Here is a 22,264-nt window from a genome sequence, read left to right as displayed (position 1 = left end):
GTGGCAGTTAAAAACTAGGACGTTACACTCTCGCCCATTATGTATCCTGATATATACGAAACGGACAGGTGCAAGTGTTGTGACTCCAGCGCGACGTTGGAACATATGTTATGGGAATGTAGAGGGATTAGTGCCCATAACGAATATGATGCCTCTGGCGACAGCCTTCGCACACGCTGGGAAGCCGCAATGCTCAGCCCCGTCCTCAAAGACCAAATGTAAGCCGTCCAGCGGGCCGAGGAAGCCGCCAGGATTCAAGGACTCCTGGCCGTAACCTGAAGTGGGCCATTCGCCCACCCCATCTACTCGCCGGACTCTGAATAAAGTTCTTTCCTCCTCCTCCTCCGATGACTAAAATACTGCTTTTCAGTGGGTAGGATTCAATAAAGCACTCTCGTCGTGCAATTAGCATTCTGTGATGACAAGGTGCTATTTTACTCTTTCGCCACGCTATATTGCTCGGGTTAACGAGATTCCTTGCCAAACATGACGCCTATATATATATTTTTTTTTTTGCAAATAGGTTTTGTGCAAGGACGTGACTCTGTTGTAGTACACTGTACTGCCACGGAGAAAGCCCGGGTGCAAATACCATCCAATCCTGGACACTTTCTCCATATTATTCTTTGTTTTCTGTCGTTCGTTTTTTTTTCCTGTATACTATGCCAGCGACGGCAACGTCGCTCAACGCAGCTTTCACAAAAAAAGGGGGGGCGGAACATCTTGGGGATGCCGGGTACGCCAGCCCTTCAATATAGCAGTACAACAAAGTATGCTATTGGCACATCCATTGGTCGAAACCCCTTTCAGGGACAGCATAAGAAGCGATAACATTGCCGGGGCGGAGAATGCCGCTTTAAAGAATAGTGGACACGATTACATACAATGTCGGCTCATTTAGACAAATTTAATCATTACAGCTGTACACGGACATTGTGATGAGCAACGAATTTATAGCGAACGCACACATTAACTACGACATGATGTGAGTATTAAAAAAGAATAGAAAGCAGAGCACTTTGTGATGCCACAAACGCAAATATCTCAATAGTGGAAACTATACTTGGTGCTCACTTTATCAACCAAGATTTCCGTAAACGTCGCCTTTTTCTTGTCTTCTTCAGACTTTTTACAATGCGAACTTCCCTTGTGCTGGGTTTGATTCTCGAAGGCACCTGAACAGCGTTTGTGTAATAGCTACGAATAAATCTTGCGCCATACGAATGCCACCTAGATTGGTCATACACATTAAACTTAAAGAAAACATTTAACAGACTTCTGAATACACTAATAGCGTGAGCATATTCTCGTATAATGGTGAGAACAAAAATCGCACGAATAAAAAAATATTGCCTCGCAGCAAAAGAAATTTAAACGAAAGGGTGCGCAGTCCACACGCAAAAATAGTCACTCCAACCAGCCCATCGCGTTCAGAGGCGCGAGACACCTCCGTCCATTAAGCCTTCGGATCCGCCGGCCACGGACTTCTTGTGTGTCGCTTTACATCCGCCTTTGGTGCCGCCAGACATAGATGTTTTGTGCAACGTCTTCCTCTCGGCCGTGGCGTCCTCCGCTGGCGATGTTTCCAGCACCCTGGACGACGGCCCGATTGCTCCGCCGGACCCCGAGGCGACCAAGTGCGCGGCCCTATGCACTTCGCACTCGTCCGATCGCCTCTTATGCGGGGCCAAGGAGGATATCCTGTTGGTGTGGCCGCCGCCACCGTCATCCCTGGCTTGGAAAGGCACGACAAGAGACGACTTGTGGTCGTCCTTTGAAATCCCCAAGGGAACCTCCTTCTCGGTGACCGCGACGTCCGTGGTGGAGCCGCGACGAGAGACGGCGTGTTGCGCCCCGGCCGTGTGATCGATTCCCGCTATGCACGTCCCCGTGGTTTGGTCGACCCGTAGCTGCGACATCGGCGGCTGCTTGACGAAGCAGTGGAACACGTCGAAGTGCTCGGGCAGCAGGCCACGACGGAAGAGCGTGGTGGCCGCGAACGAGCCCAGCAGGAGCGTGCACAGCCCGAGTGCCATGCATAGCAGGCGGAACGGGAACCGCTGGCCCGCCACGGGGTCGTACAGGGGCAGGCGCACCAGGACGGGTATGTTCATGGAGGGCTCGCCACACAGGCACCGGAACACACCGCCCACTATGAAGGCTGCGTGGAAGTTAATCCCGTGATGGTATATGAACTGTAACATGTGTTCGCTTTGCCCTCACTTCACCAGTCACTTTTAAGTGTGTACCCAAGTCTCGTTCGCACCATCCCGGTAGATCGAAGATGAGAAACCGATTGCAAAATCAGTCTCTTAATCATGTCCTGCTTAAACGTCCGCATGTAGCCAGGGAACTAGATCATTTTTGTCTGGTTTCCTAGCTATAGACAGCACTTTACACGGTATCCCGTTATCATTTATGCCACTGACTTCGAAAGCCGGATGGTATTGCCAGTGCTGTACACTAGAGGTGCAAAATTTCCGCATATTTTGAGTAATCGAAAAAAACTACTTTTTTCGCGTTTTTTTGAAATTCTTGAAAAAATATCAAAAGAAGAAACTTTCTTTAGCATATGGCAATAGTTTATTGCCATATGGTAATAGTTCATTGTCAAGTGTCAAAAGAAGTAACTTTCATTGTGTAAATAACAAGAATAAGATGCTTTCTCTCTTTCCACAAACGATTACCGCATTTAACAGATCGAAGGCAGGCCAGTAGCATCACCGCGAACTCAATTAGCTGTTTGTAAATGACTGTGGCTTCCGAGAGTCATTACGGCAATAATATTAAAGAACCCAGAAATGTATATTTCGTCGTGGCTTCGACTATGGAAGCATTGATTAAGATGATAAAAAGATGAAGTTCAAACTCTTCTTCAGAGTCCGTATCACTGGCTTCATCTGTAGCTTTCTTCGTCATGTTACATATAGAAAAAGCGTTACTGCTATTGCATTGCTTAAAGGCAGTGAGTCCCCGTTTCCCACAAATGGTCTCACCGACCATGAAGTGCATCCGCACGTCCGAAATTGGCCCAACCATTGCAGAATCTGCTGGCACACGGCTTCATAATGCTCGCTGTTGCCCAAGCTTTGTTTCCGTACGTCGTTTTACCCAGCGGAAATTTTGGCTAATTTTTCTAACTGCGCCTAAAAAACAAAAAAAACGTTTTTTCCGAAATTCTGTTTTTTTTTCTGCACTTCGCATCTATAATACTGGCGTCTGTATTTTGGCGAATCGTGCGTTTTACGAAAGGCTCTCCGCAGGGTCACACTTCAGATGTAACGTGAAGGTTCGTTTCGAGCCCTCGTTATCCTCGGTACCCGGCTATTGCTGGCTCGTGTTGCCTGAATGAAGACTATCGTTGGATATAGGGCCGACTAATGACGGCTAAACAATGGATTATGGTGGTGTACACCTACAAGTTGCATATTATAGACAAAGTCTTCGAAAGAACGTTTTTTTTTTTCAGAACTATGTCCGAACCCCGAATGAATCACACATGTCCTGCAGTGGACGTAGTCAGGACTATGATGATGATGACGACGCTGATGATGATGATAATTATAATAATAATGATGACGACGACGACGATGATGATGATGATGATATTGTTATACTTCAAGGCATACTTTGTATTTGTCAAAGGTCGCAATATTGCTTGGCCAGCTATAGATGTACCGCGTCAGAAGGCATCAAGTGTGCCACCAGCCCAATAGCAAAATTCTGTAATCTTTGCAGCCTATTGCTTAGGTATGTACCCTTAGGTATGCACTCTTTCACTATGCAGCCGAAGAGGTCGAATAATGTAGCTTACCCAGGACTGAGCCGTACGCGTTGGTCTCCTTGAAGTAAAACACGCACAGGAGCTGCGGGAAGAGTAGGACGTAGACGATGTCCGAGCACAGTGTCCACAGATCGAATACCGAGTTCACCGAGAGTGCCATGTAGACGGACAGCGAGCCCAAGGCGCAGATCATGATGCGCAGCGTGATCACAACCTCCATTTCCGTGGCCTGGGCGCGAGCATCCTAAGATCAAACGTTGCCATTCTTCCTCCCTTTACCATAAGAGGACTTTGTACACGCCTGTTGTGTGTATTTGAACTTTATGTTTTAAAGTTTATGTTTTAAAAATGCGATATTGTTTGTATTACTGATTTACTCTTTCACGATACCAAAAACACTACGCTTGCTGTGAGAATCCGCTTGGTGAACGAAATAACGTGCGAAAAGAAAGCTCTGGTGGCAACGCCATCATGAAGTTCCCGCACCATTCACCGTGACGTCACAGCTTTTGACGGCGTTTACTGAATAGATTGTCTTCCGAAGGAACCAGATTCTTAACGTACCATGCTTCAGGAAATTTTGATGATGCAATGATGCCAAAATACAAGGAAACTCTTTGAAGTCCATGAGGTCACCATCGGATATTTGAGCGGGAGGTTCAGAAGCGGAACGTTTGACAATGAGCTCGGAAAGAATCAGTGCTAACAAAGGGGTACGTACGACTTGCGTCCTTGTTTGCTAGCGCTGAATATGGTTTCGAGTGTGCCGTTTGCCAACGAGTTTCTCATCAATTAATAAAGCTACGTATGGGGAAGAATGCATGACACGAAATTTTCGAGAATGTCATCTATCAGTTTATACGAAGTTATCGTTTCGCTTGGCGTCCCTTGAACACTACAAGTAATGAGCACCGCCATGCAGCTAAACCTATGGCGTTCGCTCACCGCTGGCCGTATAAGCGCTTGGTAGACGTTCCTGGTGATCATTGTTGAGGCGCTGAGCATGGAGGAGTCGGCAGACGACATGACGGCGGCCGCGATGCTGACTAGGCCGAAAATGGCGGTCATGCCCGAAGTCAGGTACAGGATGGTGAAAGGCAGCACCCGCGGGCTGTCCACGTCGTTCAGCTGGTACGAATGCGGATAGCCGGCGATAGTGAAGTCTGAAAAACCACATAGGACGACTTTAAAGGAGACACTAAAGAGAGAGAAAATTCAATTTTCTTTCTTATTATAATCGGTTACAACTTAAAAGTAAGTATGCTCCGCCCACAGCCTTCGCCGTTCCGTACAAGGAAAACTTCCATTTGCATTTGAAGAGAAGCTAGCGCAGAGAAAGATAGAGACATAAAGCGGGCGTGCTTTTCCCTCAATGTTTACGCTGCATGTCGCCATGGTCACGCATCAAGCAGCTTGTGGTGGTGGCAATGCGGCCACGGCCACCTTCATTTGTTTCCATGGAAACCTTTGGATGCTTATTGATGCGGCCTTAAAGGCCCACTCACCATGCTCCATAATAAACTCTAGTTAGACGCTGGCAGTCGTTAGTTCGAAGAACATTATCCCACCAGAATTGTTTTAAATGGGCTCAATACGAGCTGGCGGTGGTGGTGATTTTTGAAGAAAAGAAGAAAGGCACCTCATTTCTGTCTACCATGCGGCGACACGGCGCAGTGCCTATAGGAAACCAGTATTTTGAAACGGCGCGAAACCACGATGAGAGGAGCCGAGCTCGAAACCCTCGCAGCTCGCCCCGCGTAGCCTTCGCAAGCCAAATCTCTTCCCTATTCCTCTCCGGCATCCGAGCAAGCGGTCAAAAAGCTCATGACGTCCCCAAACAAGTCCAACTTCCGAGGACGTGAGAGGCGATGTGTTATTGACCAGCGTTATTTTGTGGCCTACTGGCTGTTCCTGCGGGATGGATGCCTCCTCGGTGCGCGCTCATTGGGAAAAGCTAGCTCATACGTGGTATAATAGATGATCATATTGAGTGCTGGAACTCGCAGAACCATTTTTCTTTTTTTCGTCTTCAGGGCTGGCCTCTTTTTGATGCGCTAACCGCGTGGACACGAAGCCATGCAGAACACAGGCGCATTAGCCCCGAATCTCGTCGCAATTTACGGAGGGAAAAAATGAAAGAAGACGCACGCATTCACTTTTTATGTCTCATTACTTATATCAACTTTTACTCTTCTATTCAAGCAACAAGTTACACAAGGTACACAAGGGTGAAACAATTTTAGCCCTTTCATGTGCATACTGTTGGCGATGCCAGTGCACAATTGTCTGCGTAGAGGGCCGACGTCCAAACACTACCGTCTGCGTATAGGGCCATTCTCTACGTCTCCGTCATGCCTTCATTCTCTGGGCGCGCGCCCGCGAACGGGAGGGCAAGCCGCGTTCATCTTGAACTTAGAGCCATTCCCGCGGCGCGTAGCGTCGCTAATTTTGGCAGAGGTGATCGTGAACGCCCCATGTATGCATTGCGCTCATCAGCTCAAATACTGGCGAACCTGGTGAGTTGGCCTTTATCACCGCGCGTACCTACACGCACGTACTACGCTATAGGTGTTAAATACAGACAGTTTGAGCACAGACATTTAGAAAAATAATGCCATTCCGCTGGGAGTGCTATGCAAACAAGAAAAACTTAAAAAAAAGACAGAATGATCAGTTGAATGGCCACAGGTTTTCGCCAAACACACTTCGGAATTTACTGAGTCTGCTTTATTTTTTTAATACTGCACTGATACTAGTAATTCGAAACGTATTCTCATTGCCACGTACATCTCTTTAAGAGCCCAAAAGCAGGGGCATGGCCAGGGGGTGGCACACCGGGCACGTGCCCTTTCCAATTTTTTTTCGCCATGGCATAACGCAGCTAAAAATGACCATTTCAATGGGGTGCCCTTCCCAAAACCATTGTGGTGCCCCCCCCCCCCCCCCCGCCCTGCCCCCGAAAAACTTTTTGGGCTACGCGCCTCTCCTGGAGACCCGCGCACGCATGTGACTATGCTATCAGTTTGGGTGAGAAGTAAAAACAGGTGTCGCACTGGTATGCTTGGCGGCAACTCCGATGATGACGGGTGGCACGGCGAGGAATATGCAACCAATGGCCGCCATGAACGAAAGAATCTTGGCCTCCGTCACGGTTGGGCAGGCAAGCACTCGCTGGAAGTAGACCTGCGCGGAAACCGCAGCTCGGTGAACCGTTATCTAATAAAAATATAGAGACACGAGTTACAGAGCACATTTAGAACAGTTGGAGTTCAGTGTAGTTTACAGTTGGGTGATTTGGCAAGTTCTGCATTTCGCAGTGCATTCCCACTGTGTAGTTCCCGAAGTTTGTCGTGCATTCCCACTGTGTAGTTCCCGAAGTTTGTCCTGCGATGACAACTTGGTTTCCTCGTTGAGAACCTTCTGTCATTCGAAAAAGTGGCGTAGCCACGGAGTGGAACACCGGGTCCGTGCACTAAAGAGCTAAAAATGATGATGTCAAGCGGTTCCTCCATCCCCAAATTGTGTCACCCACTAAGAAAAATTTCTGCCTACGCCCCTCAATGCAATATCCAGCTGAAGTGGTGAAAATAGCTGGTGCAGCAGCTGACATGTCTGTGCTCTCGACGCAAAGAGGGACAGTTAGCTCATCACAAGACCAGATCCTATGAATGCGAGCGCTCTTGCTCCAGATACAAAGGGTCGAACTTTTATCTATTATTATTTTCTGACAACCTCTACATATTAAAACGGCACCAAATGTATACGTAACGCTCCTATTTATACCTGCCAGGGGATTCCTCCGAACGCTGTCATGAGGAAGAAGTCCAGGAGCTGAGTGACGTCCTCGCTGGCGATGGTGCCGATCCAGTTGGTGTACTGGGCATCCAGGGTGCCCACCGCCCTGTGGGACACGCAAGAAGGCACGCACGCCCACTGCACGCACAGCATGCAAAAGAGGGGAAGAAGCTTATGAATACGGATTTGTGACAAGCGGTCATGACCTTGGTGGGTGGGGCCCCCAAATCCAGGGCTCCACCGGCTACTGCCGTCTGCCTAACGTGACCCACCCAGAAGCGCAAGCTCTATCTCTGGCTCGAAGATGGCGAGCTGTGCTTCCCATTTCTCAAAAATATTAGAGAAAGCGTGGAAGATCTATGTGCACGTCTTATTTTCTCATAACACATCATGCGGAGCACGGCTTGCACGGCATGTAACACTTTGTACTTTGGTATACTAGGCTGGAAAGCTCTGCTTCAGAAAATTGATAGAACGTTTGGCAAATGCTAGCGGGTGCAAAGGATCCCCGGGATAAAGCCTTGTTCGACACTAGTTCAATTTTTCTAAGTGGTGAACACATCGATACCTGTCGCAAAAGGCTCCCTAGCGACGCATGCACAGGGCAAACAAAGCTTGCAGTTTGGTTGGGGGAGGCGATTTCAATGACCTCTCGTGTCTCAATGATACAGTGATCTTCTTCAAGCAGAATTTTAAGAAACCGAGATGTGGTTTGTAGTAAAATTTTCTATAATTCTATGCGTGAATTAGCTTTTTTTTTTTAGTAGATGGCATAGCTAATCAGACATCGTGAATCACTTGACTTTTCCTCTGTAATATTTCTCTAGGGCTAATGTCTCATACACTCGGCCCGAAGGCTGCGCATGGATTTTCCGCTATCATTCTCATTATGATGCGCGTGAGCTACAGGTATGGCTGGTCTAACGCACTGCTTTCGTGAGGCACACCGTGTGACCACTGTGTGATGAAGCGTAACCGTAAAACTAAACCGCTATTTCAGAACGAACATCGAGATTTTACTCATTTGGGAGATCGGTATCGACATGTTGCTGGACGGAATGCTGACCCCAAGTCTTTTTCAGTGATGACCTGTATATGAGATATGGGTAATGTTTATTTTTCTATGACAACGTTTTCTATCTCTGTGAATGAACCCCTTTCTCTCTCCCTTTACCTTCCTCCCTGACCCAGCCCTTGCTGGACTAAGTTCTGTTACTGCGGCCCAATGCCTGAGATGAATTTGAAAAACTGTTCTAGATAACTGAAGGCTGTGTTCAGGTTTCATATTGATATTCGTCCTGACAAGATAGACTGTAGTATGCAACATTCAACCATACATGCAGCTTGCATTGACGTCACTGCAACCACCCTGCTGGAGAACCAGCATGGGAGGGCCTGTGGCGATGTTTATGATGTAACATTGATGCTATCAAAACATGACACGCGCGTTCTTTTGTTATCCGTGCGTGCACAGAGGCACATCGTTGCCGCATTAAACCAGGATAACCACAACTTGTTTGTAACCAGAGTCACCATATTGGAGCACCGGTACGTTCACAAGAGGCATCCATGCAGTCGCGTGCAAGTTATATATAGTGCAGTTTTTCTTTCGTAGCTTGTTGTCGGCGTGTTGGTCTCGCTCGCAGCTGCTCGTGCTCACCAGAAGAATAGCAGTGGTGGCGACCTGAAAGCCATCTGTGTACGTGACCGAGTAGAGGCCGCCCAGCGAGGTGTACAGGAAGATTACCGAACCGGAGATTATGATGAAGTACGAAGCATCAACCCTGATAATCACGCTCGCCGTGTCACCTGCACGCCAAGACGTATATAGGTGTTGTAGAAAGCGTGATTCGATTGTGCCTGACTGTTCGCTTATGCCCTTCTGTATATTTACACTGTATATTCTTAGCTACAATGGAAGGGTATCTTGCAGGAACACAAGTCACAAGACAAAAGTTGAGGAAACAACCATGGTGTATTTAGTCGTGCATAGCGGAGGCGATCAATGCTACACACAGACAGAAAAAACAACTAAAGTATTCGATCAAGTTCAAGTATATCATTTGTTGCGTCAGTATAGTCCTCGAGGGCCGCAAGACATGTTTCGCGTATCTGGTTTAATTGCTGGTTGATTGATATTAGTAGAGCACAAGAAAGGCTACAGCTGTAACATTGATTAAAAAATAATTTGATCTTTCATTACCTTCGGTACATGACGATTCGAAGGTGAAAACTATTCATCTACTTTTTCTCAGTCCTCTGCCCACCTCCGAAAGCTTGCTGCCGCTAAAGTGAATTTCCATTGCCTCCGAGATCGAGGGCACGTCTACATTTCTGCATCCCGTTCGGTTTTGCACTGCCTCCGGGATCGGGCAGCCTTTTGAGCAAGTGAAGTCGGTCGTCACGTATAATCGTCATCGTGTAACGCCACGTTATGCAAAACGTCGGCCATGCGTGACGTCATTTGACGTCATCAAGTAAGGATTTGGTTCCACCCCGTCGTGTTGTTCAACGATGACGCTCCACTTTAGCGTTTGACAAGGAATCTAAGGCGTTCGCCTTTATAGCGCGTTCAGCACCTCCCGTACGCTTAGGACGCATATGGTCACTGAAGCCTTGTGGTGCTTTTATGGCAGCACTTAGCTGGTGCTTGGCTACGCTTGGCTGGTGCGCTATTAATAATAGCAGCACTATCCACCGCGCCAGAGTTGTGACAACGTTTGGTTGTGGGAACGGTGGTTTAGTTCAGCCTGCTGGCTATTCGGCACTTGTCTGGAGCACTTTGCATAAGTTGCAGCGTATGTACTATATACATCCACCTATAGCGTCCGCTATCTCAGAGGATCGAGTGCTACACGATAACTTGTTATCACTGTAAACAACGCGAAGGGACACTGCGACAATTTTCCGTGTAACCATCGAATGGCTTTATAAACGAGTCAAACGCCTCGCGAGTCGACTGCTCCATCTTTTTTTCTTTTTTGAAGCACGAGCAGAGGGATATTTGTTGCATATTATAATTGCTTTCTCTTGCTTCCGTCCCGATAAGTGCATTGAAAGCTAAGCAAGGAGAGATGTCAAGGGAAAAAAGGAACGTCACGCGAGCGCCATGACCTTGAGCCCTACTTTTATCTTCGAAAGCGCGAGTTCCATACAGTGCGATTCCGACCGAGCGCGCGAACACGTGGCGGCCTCCCTCGGCGGCTACAGTAACTATGCGGCCCTTAATGCTCAAATCAGCCGATGGCTGCGCATTCGGCTATATGTAATCGTTAGTAGAAACATAGGGAAGAAGCTACAGCTGACTTTCGAGAAATGATTGTTCATTCCGGGCCATGTGCTGCTGGTGCTACGCTGTAATATCTGGCTCGCGCATCCTCAGGAGCCCCGGCTACAATCGGTGGCGTTTTCTAACAATGTTCAAGTGTTGCGGGGGTCCTCTAATCCCCCTCTTTAGCGACGATTGTTTGGTTATTTCCGTGATCATGCTTCCCGCAACGCGATGCCACCACCACTAAATTACAGCACTTGCCCAGAGCCGCTAAAATGGCAGCCGTCCAGAAGATCTCGCCCATGACGGCCGGCACGCAGAACAGCAGTCCCGCCCAGCGGCCGTAGTGTGACTGGAACGGGTCCAGCATCGTCAGCGAATCCGTCAGCCGCATCTTGGTCGCGAAGAAGGCGCCGCCTGCACGCATAGACGAGATTACGATGCTTCAGAAACCGCGAATATGCTCCGCGCTAATGGCATGTCCAGATATCTTAGAGGACTCAATCACACCAGAATGACAGAACCACAGGCTTGTTGAAAATATTCGCGGATTTCCTATATGACGAAGATGCTCCGGCAACTGCTGAAAAGAAGGGACAGTTCGCTATTCTGCTGCTCTCACCCTCTTGTTTAATGTAGGCACACTTGTTCTCGAACCCATTCTACCTGCGTAGTCCGCGCGCTGAATTGCACAGGCAGCAGTTAAATGGTGTCGAAAACAAGTGATGACGTACACGTGTAATGACCAGAGTCCCACCATTTTCAGTTTTTTTTTTCACCATTATACTCTTAATAGTTCATCGCCAACGTTGCCTGTTTAAGGAGCCCCTAAACAACCGAGAGATCGAAATTCAGTTGTGTTGCTGCTGTGCACTAGCCTATACGTATACCAAGAACACATAGCCCTGGGACCTTTTCAAAATGGTGCCGTAATAGTGGTGTTATTCTCTTGGTGACGTCGCAACTCTAAAGATGCCCCGTCACGGTGGTCTAGTGGCTAAGGTGCTCGGCTGCTGACCCGTAGGTCGCGGGATCGAATCCCCAGTGCCGCGGCTGCATTTTTGATGGAGGCGAAAATGCTGTAGGCCCGTCTCTTCAGGTTTGGGTTCACGTTAAAGAATCCCTTGGCAGGTGGTCTAAATTTCCGGAGCCCTCCACTACGGCGTCTCTCATAATCTTATGGTGGTTTCTGGAAGTTATACCCCACATATCAATCAATCAATCAACTCTAGGAATATTGAAAAAAATTAAAGGAGCAAAAAATTCCGCCGCTCATCGCACGCGCGCGCGCGTGTGTGTGTGTGTGTGTGTGTGTGTGTGTGTGTGTGTGTGTGTGTGTGTGTGTGTGCGTGTGTGTGTGTGTTTCGATGTGCATGTTTATTTTAAATATCAAGAAAAAGCGGGAGCGCACACTCTGAGTAGCTCTGAACGACAGCGCAGCTGGAAGGTACACGTTGCTTGTGGTCCTGGTGACTAGGCTGTACGAATATATTGTCATCCGTAGCAACGTTGCAGTTTTGCGTGGTGTGCCATCTATTAATTGGAGTGAGACCACTATCGTGCACTCACCGAGAATCAAGCTCATCGCGTAGCCAATCGGAGCGTGGCAGTTGATGATGCCGTATTTGTAGACAGCTTCGGCGGTGCCATTCAGGTAGCCGCCGCCAACCCAAGTTGCTGAAAGGACAAGAAGTACGTTGGAACTTTCCGAGTCGTCTTGCAAGCACGTGAACCACATACTGAAGAATGGCAAATCGATCGAGTTAGTGAAGATCCATAGTAAAAATACCAAACAGCACTTAGTTTAAACACAAGATGACGAAAACATAGAGACTTGTATGCAATAGAACCTTCCTAATAAGAAACTGACAGATATTACACTTGAACACTGATTGGACTTCAATTATTTATTCAAGATACTGCAACAATACCTACTTGATTATTGATTACCCGCAAACATTAGTAATCATTAGCTATAACTTAGAATGCACTATTGTCGCAGTACAACGCGAACAAAGCACAAGTACGCCTTGAGGCAGCGAGAGCAGCGTGTTTTCAACAGCTAAGCCGCAAGATTGTCCTCTTTGTTGTTGAGTCAAGCCAGAGACCCACTACTTGGTGTCTGCTAAATCCCCACATCATCGTTGTCGTTCACATGCAGACACGGGTCATTTGCCTCCCTCTCAAAGAGCATCGACCCGATGCGAAGTCAATAATGCAGTTTTTTTTTTTAAAAGAAAAGTCTCACGCAATCACTCGCTCACGTAAGGCTTCATGCGCACTACGTGAACGAGTTCGGGATGGTGCTGGCGACGATTGGTACTACACGAACTGTCGGGAACAACTTCGTAAGTAACCTCACTCAGTTGTCGCAGCACTCGGTAAGGCCCAAAGTATCTTCTTGAAAGCTTTTCGGATAATCCTCGTTTCCGTACGGGTGTCCAAACCCATACTTTGTCGCCAGTTTGATAGACGACTGTTCTGCGGTGAGCATTGTAGCGGCCTGCATCGTACTCTTGTTGCTGGTGGATCCGTAGACGTGCAAGCTGCCTAGCTTCTTCCGCGCGTTCCGTAAACGTGTTGGCGTATGGGTCGATGCCGTCACCTTCGTGCGGTAGCATCGCATCTAACATAGTTCGTACTTCTCGTCCATGAACGAGGCTGAACGGGGTCAGGCGCGTCGTTTCTTGCTTTGCCGTATTGTACGCAAACGTTATGTACGGCAAGATTTCATCCCAATTTTTGTGTTCAACGTCTACGTACATCGAAAGCATGTCTTCAATGGTTTTGTTCAGACGCTCTGTCAGCCCGTTCGTTTGTGGGTGGTAGGCGGTGGTCTTACGATGCGCTGTTCCGCTCAGCATGAGGACGTGATCCAAAAGAGCTGCCATAAGTGCGGCTCCTCTGTCTGTGATCACGATGGATGGTGCACCATGCCTCAGTACAATGTTCTCGATGAAAAATGTTGCCACCTCTGCTGCTGTACCTCTTTGGATAGCCTTTGTCTCGGCATAACGGGTCAGATAATCCGTCGCGACGATAACCCAGCGGTTCCCTGCAGTAGAAGTAGGTAGTGGGCCCAAAATGTCCATGCCGATCTGGTAGAATGGAGCTGTTGGGACCTGTACGGGTTGCAGGAGGCCAGCTGGTTTAGTCGGTGGTGACTTGCGTCGCTGGCAGTCGAGACACGCACGGACGTGGTGCTTCACGGCTGTGGTTAGTCTCGGCCAGTAATACTTTTGCTGTATTCTGGCCAACGTTCTCGTGTAGCCCAAATGGCCAGAGCTCACCTCGTTGTGGCATGCTTGGAGTACTTCGGTACGAAGGGCTGCTGGGATGACGAGCAGATAGGCAGATCCCGTCGGCGAAAAGTTTCTTTTGTAGAGTACTCCGTCCCGTAAACAAAATGATGACAACACTCTTGCGAAAACTCTCGGCGCCTTCTGAGATCTGCCATCCAAGTAGTTAATTAGGCCAAGCAACTCAGCGTCGTCACGTTGTTGCTGCGCAATGGCGGTCGTGTCGAGGACACCGAGAAATGCGATTTCCTCCTCTTCAGGTAGGGTTGCTGACTCAATGGGTGAACGGGACAGACAGTCGGCGTCCATATGTCGCTTGCCTGACTTGTGTACGACTACAATATCGAACTCTTGCAGCCTGAGACTCCAACGCGCTAATCGCCCGGTAGGATCTTTTAGACTTGTTAACCAGCACAATGAGTGGTGGTCGCTAATTACTTTGAAGGGGCGGCCATATAAATACGGGCGAAACTTTAAAACCGCCCATACCACGGCGACACATTCCTTCTCAGTTGTAGAGTAATTAGCCTCAGCACGTGTTAACGTTCTGCTTGCGTAAGCGATTACCCTTTCTGTGCCCTCTTGCTGCTGCACAAGCACAGCTCCCAGACCAACATTGCTCGCGTCTGTGTGAAGCATCGTCGGGGCTTCTTCATCGAAGTGGGCAAGCACTGGGGGCGTTTGAAGACGTTGACGCAGGTCATTAAAGGCAGCCTCCTGTTCTTCGTTCCACTCAAAGGCAACGTCGTCTCTTGTGAGACGAGTTAGTGGCGACGCGATGCGGGCAAAGTCTGCGATAAATCGGCGATAATAGGCACAAAGGCCCAGGAAGCGTCTGACAGCCTTCTTATTGGAGGGTACTGGGAACCGTGCGACAGCGGCAATTTTTCCAGGATCGGGTCGGATGCCTACGTTACTGACGACGTGACCGAGAAACTGAAGTTCGTGGAAACAGAAATGACACTTTTCCGGTTTCAATGTTAGGCCCGCAGACCGTATGGCACGTAAAACAACTTCCAGTCTTTGGAAATGCTCGTCAAAAGTCGTTGAAAATACTACAACGTCGTCCAGATAGACTAGGCACGTCTTCCACTTCAATCCCGAAAGTACCGTGTCCATAAGCCTTTGAAATGTCGCGGGCGCGGAGCAAAAACCGAAAGGCAAGACTTTAAACTCGTATAAACCATCTGGCGTCACAAAAGCGGTTTTCTCTCGGTCTCTTGGGTCTACCTCGATCTGCCAGTATCCACTCCTCAAGTCCATGGAAGAAAAGTAGCGAGCGTGCCGAAGTCTGTCAAGGGAGTCATCAATACGTGGGAGCGGGTACACATCTTTTTTGGTCACCCGATTCAGCTTCCTGTAGTCCACGCAAAAACGCAGCGTGCCGTCCTTTTTCTTTACTAGCACTACAGGCGATGCCCAGGGGCTCTGTGACGGTTGAATTACATCATCTTCAAGCATTTTCTCGACTTGTTGTTGTATGGCTTCGCGTTCCTTTAAAGCTACACGATAAGGGTTCTGGTGAATAGGTCTCGCCGTGTCCTCGGTGATTATTCGATGCTTTGTCAAAGGTGTTCGACCAACTCGTGAGGTCGATGAAAAGCAGTCGTGGAATTCGGCTAGTAGCTGAAGAAGTCTCTGTCGGTCATCCTCTGACAGAGTGGGACTAACATCGAGAACGGGTTCTGGTTCTTGATTAGGCGCTTCGTCTAATACCGATAAACATAAACTGCCTCGCATGTCTACGATATTGTCGTAAGAAGCGATAGCTGTGCCCTTCGGAAGGTGCCGGCGCTCAGTACTGAAGTTGGTCAAAAGTAAATTCGTGCGCCCACCAGTGAGACGGACGATACCTCGTGCGACCGAAATGCCATGGCTAAATAGCAGCGAGCCAATTTGGTCGGCAATGCCTTCGCCATCAAACGCTTCGTGCCCTTCCACCGAAACAAGAGTGCATGACCGTGGCGGGACGACCACATCATCATCAATTATACGTAAAGTGTTACGTATTGCGTCTGAACAGTCAACCATACCAGGGCTGTTGCGGAACGTAATTGAACGGTCCGGGATGTTGATGACGGCACCATATTCTCTTAAGAAGTCCATCCCTATGATCAGGTCCTTGCAACATGAGGTGAGGATGACAAACGTCGCCACGAAAGAAGAGCTGCCGATGCCGAGTCTCGCTGTACACCTTCCGACAGGCATCAACAGCTGGCCGCCTGCTGTCCTCAGGTGAGGTCCCGTCCACGTAGTCTTCACTTTTTTTAGGCGCACGGCAAGGTTTTCACTTATGATAGAAAAGTCGGCACCGGTGTCAACTAAGGCTGTTACTTGCTGTCCGTCTACAAAAACGGTAAGATCTGTGGTCACAGTTTCGTCAACATTACAACTAGTCGGCTTTACGGCGTCCTGTGGCAAGAGTAACGGGGGCCTTTTTTCGTCGCCTTGGCGGCCTGAACCTCACCCCCGGAGGTCGCCGCCTTCAGTTTCCCCGGCGTGGACTTGGTGACCTCCTTCCGCTGGCGTCGGCTGTAGTGCGGTGGCGCGACGAAGGCGAATATGCCGGAGACGGAGAACGTGGTCGACGTCCCAAGCCTGGCTGGTAATTAGGCTCACCGTCGTCATTGTTAGCTCGGCGGTTGTCAAAATGGAACCGAGACAAGGAAGGTCGTTGAGACTCAGCGTCCCGGCGTGGTGGGTAGTCGTCGTTGGGGCGTCGATCGTCAGACCATTGCCGAAGAGGTCGAAACGTGTCGACGCGGTGCCAGCAATGACGAGAAATGTGGCCAACACCTCCGCAGGTAAAACAAAGCGGACGTCTATCCACGGTGCGCCAGACGTCTGTTTTACAGAGCTGTGGACGCCTCAGCGGCTCATAATGTTGTAAATGCCGTGTCTCGTTGGGAGACGGCTCTTCGTACGGCAGCATTTCATACGGTGGCACGACGGAAGGGCGCCGCGGTGTCTGTTCTTGCGGTGGCGACCAAGGAACGGCTGTCGATGGCTGGCGGTACGACGGCGGAACGGGCGGCGGCCGGCGAAGCGCGGCTGCGTAGCTCATGGGTCGCTGATCGTGAGTAGGATCAGCTGCCGAAAACGCTTGGCGTATTTCTTCGCGGACGACTTCAGCGACAGACGCCGTGGGTGGTTCCGTGACCATAGTCCGCAGCTTCAGCAGCTCTTCGCGAACAATCTCTCGTATTAAATCGCGTAACGAGCTGTGATTATCAGATGTCGTAGCGGCGAGTTGAGTGTGGGTGCTGCTGGACAAGCGATCGTATTGTCGGCATCGTAGTTGAAGTGCCCGCTCGATAGCCGTAGCTTCTTTGATGAAGTCTGTCATGGTGCTTGGCGGGTTCCGCAAAAGTCCGGCGAACAATTGCTCTTTAACGCCACGCATGAGGTAGCGTAACTTTTTGTCGTCGGTCATGTGCGGGTCAGCTTTACGGAAGAGACGGGCCATGTCCTCAGCGTACATTGCGACCGTTTCATTGGGTTTCTGAACCCGTAGCTCGAGTATATGTTGCGCACGTTCGCGCCGGTCAACATCGGCAAATGTGTCAATCATCCCTCTTTTAAAGTCACTCCATGTTGACAAACTGCCTTCTCTGTTCTCGTACCAAGTACGAGCACTGTCGTCGAGATAGAAATAGGCGCGGGAAAGCCTTTGTTCAAGAGACCACTGGTTGGTGTTGGCGACACGTTCATAGTGATCAAGCCAGTCTTCGACGTCTTCATGTGCTCCACCACCAAAGCGATCAGGCACCAGCGGCGAAAAAAAGGTTACCTCAGATGGGGTTGGTGGAGTGCTGTCTCGTAGTAACTGTTGTGGACTGGCGGTGGCCATTGGGAGATGTGAGCGCTGCCTTGTAGAGTGTTCCTGCGAAGGAGTGAACTCTGGAGGGAGGCTTCGCAAGCGACGACTGAAGCGATGCACGGGAGTGTCGACAAGTGCTTCTGGGCTGGATGAACGGCTCCCCGTGGGAGTGTGGAGCATCAGGTGGTGTAGCGGGCCAGCACCTCCACCAGTGTCGCAGTACAACGCGAACAAAGCACAAGTACGCCTTGAGGCAGCGAGAGCAGCGTGTTTTCAACAGCTAAGCCGCAAGATTGTCTTCTTTGTTGTTGAGTCAAGCCAGAGACCCACTACTTGGTGTCTGCTAAATCCCCACATCATCGTTGTCGTTCGCACGCAGACACGGGTCACTATGTTGTGCTGATGTAGCAGTTGTACTCCGCAGCTTTTTTCATGGCGCGACATGGGCACGAAGTGGTATTTATGCATCAGTGTAGGGTAGCAAAGTTAATTGAAGGTAGCGCAGGCTAATGTACCAGTGTACATTAGAGAACATGCGCAGGTGCGTTTATTTATTTCGTCACTTTAATACCGCCCCCGTCCGTCACAAGGGATGGGTGAGGTGTACTCTTTGACGAGACACATCTTATATCCGGTTACTTCTCTCCTTTTCTATGAAACAACCTTCATGTAAACCGTGGCGTGGGGCCTTACGGACACCTTGTCTCCTACAGAAGTACCCACCCACCCATTCATTCATCCATCCATCCATCCATCCATCCATCCATCCATCCAACCCCCCCCCCCATATATATATATATATATATATATATATATATATATATATATATATATATATATATATATATATATATATATATCAAGAGAACTTGCCTTTATCGACGCCGCTCCCACTTTATAGTGACTTTTTATACACAGATAATTTGTTCAAAAGTGTATAAAAAAGACACTCACTTTTAAGCAGGATGCACTGGGAACACACATATGTGCGTGTTATGTATGTAGTAGTATTACACGCGGCGTTTTTATACGTTATCTCACAACTTTAGCATTAATACAAATATGTCGATGGCGGCCGCCCCAGAGTTATATATTTGATTATACAATAAATTTTTAATGCCATTTTTTATATGCCAAGCAATTTTTCGGGAACCAAAATTCTTTGGGCATATTTATCTACTTTTCATAGCCTAGGAGAAGGCGCTTCATTCAGTAGAAATATCAGCAGTTATGCAGACACTGCGGAATCCGGGCGTCGATGAAGCATATATAAACATCCTGGAAGAAATCTACAGGGGATCAGCTACTACCATAGTGCTTCATAAAGAAAGCAACAGGATACCAGTCAAGAAGGGTGTAAGGCAGGGGGACACAATCTCCCCAATGCTATTTAGAGGCCTAGAGTGGGAACAGTTAGGAATAAGAGTTAATGGAGAGCACTTTAATAATCTGCGCTTCGCTGATGACAATGCATTGCTGAGTAACTCAGGGGACGAATTGCAACTCGTGGTTACGGAGTTAGACAAGGAGAGCAAAAAGGTGGGTCTTAAAATAAATCTGCAGAAAACGAAAGTATTGTACAACAACCTCGGAAGAGACCAGCACTTCGAGATAGGTATAGTGCACTTGAAGTTGTAAAAGACTACGTCTACTTAAGACAGGTAATAACCGTGGAGCCGGACCACGAGGTTGAAGTAACTAAAAGAATAAGACTGGGGTGGAGCACATTTGGCAAGCACTCTCAAATTATGACAGGTAGATTGCCACTATCCCTCATGAGAAAGGTGTATAACACCTGTATCCTGCCGGTACTTAGCTACGGAGCAAAAACCTGGAGAGTTGCAAAGAGGGTTCAGCCTAAATTGAGGACGACGCAGCGAGCAATAGAAAGAAAAATGGTAGGTGTAACCTTAAGAGACAAGAAGAGAGCAGAGCGGATTAGAGAACAAACGGGGGTTAGGATATGATAGTTGAAGCCAAGACGAAGAAATGGACATGGGCTGGACATGTAGCGCGTAGACAGAATAACCGCTGGTCATTAAGGGTAACTAACTGGATTCCCGAAGAAGGCAAGCGGACTAGGGGGAGACAGAAGTTTAAGTGGGCTGATGAGATTAAGAAGTTTGCGGGCATAAATTGGCAGCAGAAAGCACAGGACCGAGTTAACTGGCGGAACATGGGAGACGTATTTGTCCTGCAGACGTAGGCAGGCTGATGATGATGATGACGATGATGATGATGACGATGATGATGATGATGATGATCTACTTTTCTGTCTGTCTGGTTACCTACGTTTTAGTACTTTCGTAGTTACCACATTACCACAGTGTATGGCATAGGAGGCAAGAAGGCATGACGAACATTAGTGTCCGGTCCCGACATAACTAACATGAAAACCGTGTCGTGTATGTCATGAAACTTTTCTTCAGTCACGTGTGTCGCACACCCGTATAACATGGGCGGTGGTATGAGAACGGTGACCACCAACGTGGGCAATTTAAACGCGGGAACGTTAAAACAAACCGTCATCCGCCCCGTTGATGTGGCGAGTGCAAAGAACAAAAATACAGTCCACGCACAATAATCAGCGCAATCACGTTCTGAAGAATGCCTAAAACTTTCCATAATAGCCGGAGAGCGTCTAATTCAAGTAGGCTAGTCACCGATCACATTACCAGTGTTTACCTATAGAGGGTGTTTCAATAAATGTGTCCAATATTATTTAAGAATTAAAAAAAACGAGGTATCTGCGTGCTACTTGTGGCGTTGCCTTTCCTGTGGCAGAAGACATTAATTACGGCAGTACTTATAGAAATTAACACAATCAACTTTTTAACCGGTGGTAATATCTGGTCGAGTCAAATGGGCGAATTCGGGTCCCTCCTACGAATACTCCATAGCTACTTTGAAATTTTGGAAAAGAGGCTGCGTTCTAGGCCATTCGTATTATTTGGTCTGATTTGTTTTTTTTTTTCTTTCCCTTCCATGCTCACATTATGATACGGAAGTGAGTACGTAAGACGGCTGATGATGAGAGTTTTGACCGGTCGGAGGGTGTACTGTTCTCTCATGCCTTTACGGTTGGGTTGTACACGTGAGATCATGCGCGAGATATGCTGTAGCGCTGTTTCGAGAATTGTGATTGTGTGCAGACATCTCTGATCAGCTTAACGCCTCGTACCCACTACTTTTACGGCACTTTTTTCCTGAAGGTTATTTCCTTCAAATCGGACTTGAAGTCTTAGACTCCGCCCTATTTGTTGGTTTCCCCAGCATGCAGCCAAGGGTGATCACTGTCGAAAGTGGGGGGGGGGGGGGAGCAGCCTTCCAAACTTTTCAGAGTGGGGGGGGGGGCAAGCGCCCCTCTTGCCCCTCCCGACTGATACGCCTATGCTCGCCACCCTCTAAGGTCAGAGCAGATGCAGATGCAAAGCTGCCTCCCAGCACAGCGGTGCTGTGCCAGTTGTCATGTGATCATAGAGGGCGGTGGCGAACAGTGAAGTAGGCGGAGCCTACGCACCGCGACGTCATTACAAGCACACCAGTATGGCGAAGCGCCTGTACCTTTCCATGCGTTCTATCCGGTCTACATGCGTTCACTCACCGGTCATTGACCCGATGCCAAGAAACAGGGGCAAATCCCGGTGGGCGACGAACAACCTGACCAGGAAGTCGTCTTCGTTCTTGCGCTTGGATGTGTGGAAGCCGTGCGGCCCCATCGTGGAGGTGTGTGTCGCGAGCACCTTGCGGCCTCCCCAGACGCCGATGATAACGACTGCGAAATAGTACATGATTATGAACAAGAACGCCGTGATGTTCACGGCCGCCATCACGTCCCTCCTGGCCTAGGAATGGCCGATCAGGACCGCCACGTGCCACGTGCAGCACGCGAATGCTCAAAGACGACGATGCAGATGATCATGCTGTCCACCGTATAGTCTCTGTTTGTGGAGTAAATGAGTCAATTGAACATTTTCTCATTTATTGTAATAGATTCCCTGCCTTACGTAAAAACACTTTAGGTGCCGTTTTCCACCTTCTCGGAATAGATTTGAATGCTGAAAATGTGCTTTCTTTCGGGGCTTTGTGTCTAGGCCACAGCGACGGGAAGATGGATGACGCATTGCAGGAGTTCGTCAAAAGTTCAAAGAGGTTTAAGTGTTGAAATTATTGATCGGTAGATTTTGAAATTTCCAAAATTATATTAAATCAAATACGACGCTTCATTGCATTACACTACAGATTATTTACAATTCAACCATGAAATTCGTCTTGTTGCATCTTTCTTTCATTTC

General features: G+C 48.5%; 1 protein-coding gene across 1 annotated transcript; it reads right to left on the bottom strand.

The window, feature by feature from the left end:
* Window positions 1-1,430: 1,430 nt before the first annotated feature.
* On the bottom strand, window positions 1,431-21,824 carry LOC119161472 (high-affinity choline transporter 1-like). Its single transcript, XM_075887839.1, has 9 exons — window positions 21,574-21,824; window positions 12,420-12,527; window positions 11,112-11,267; window positions 9,240-9,388; window positions 7,568-7,717; window positions 6,838-7,000; window positions 4,730-4,947; window positions 3,815-4,028; window positions 1,431-2,161 (listed from the first exon to the last, which is right to left on the bottom strand). Exons 1-9 carry the CDS (start codon window positions 21,797-21,799, stop codon window positions 1,431-1,433), a joined length of 2,115 nt encoding a protein of 704 aa, XP_075743954.1. The 5' UTR covers window positions 21,800-21,824.
* Window positions 21,825-22,264: the final 440 nt, after the last annotated feature.

Source organism: Rhipicephalus microplus, chromosome 3 (genome assembly GCF_043290135.1).
Source record: "Rhipicephalus microplus isolate Deutch F79 chromosome 3, USDA_Rmic, whole genome shotgun sequence".
Taxonomy (NCBI): Eukaryota; Metazoa; Arthropoda; class Arachnida; order Ixodida; family Ixodidae; genus Rhipicephalus; species Rhipicephalus microplus.
The sequence above is the reverse complement of the archived record's forward strand: the minus strand, read 5'-3'. Positions and strand labels throughout refer to the sequence as shown.

Excerpts from the sequence above, each read along its gene's own strand:
- LOC119161472 (XM_075887839.1), bottom strand. The coding sequence starts at position 21,799 with ATGGCGGCCGTGAACATCACGGCGTTCTTGTTCATAATCATGTACTAT. Across the intron at positions 12,528-21,573 it reads TGGCATCGGGTCAATGACCG|CAACTTGGGTTGGCGGCGGC; the intron begins GTGAGTGAACGC and ends TTGTCCTTTCAG. Across the intron at positions 9,389-11,111 it reads TGCCATTTTAGCGGCTCTGG|GTGACACGGCGAGCGTGATT; the intron begins GCAAGTGCTGTA and ends CTTGGCGTGCAG.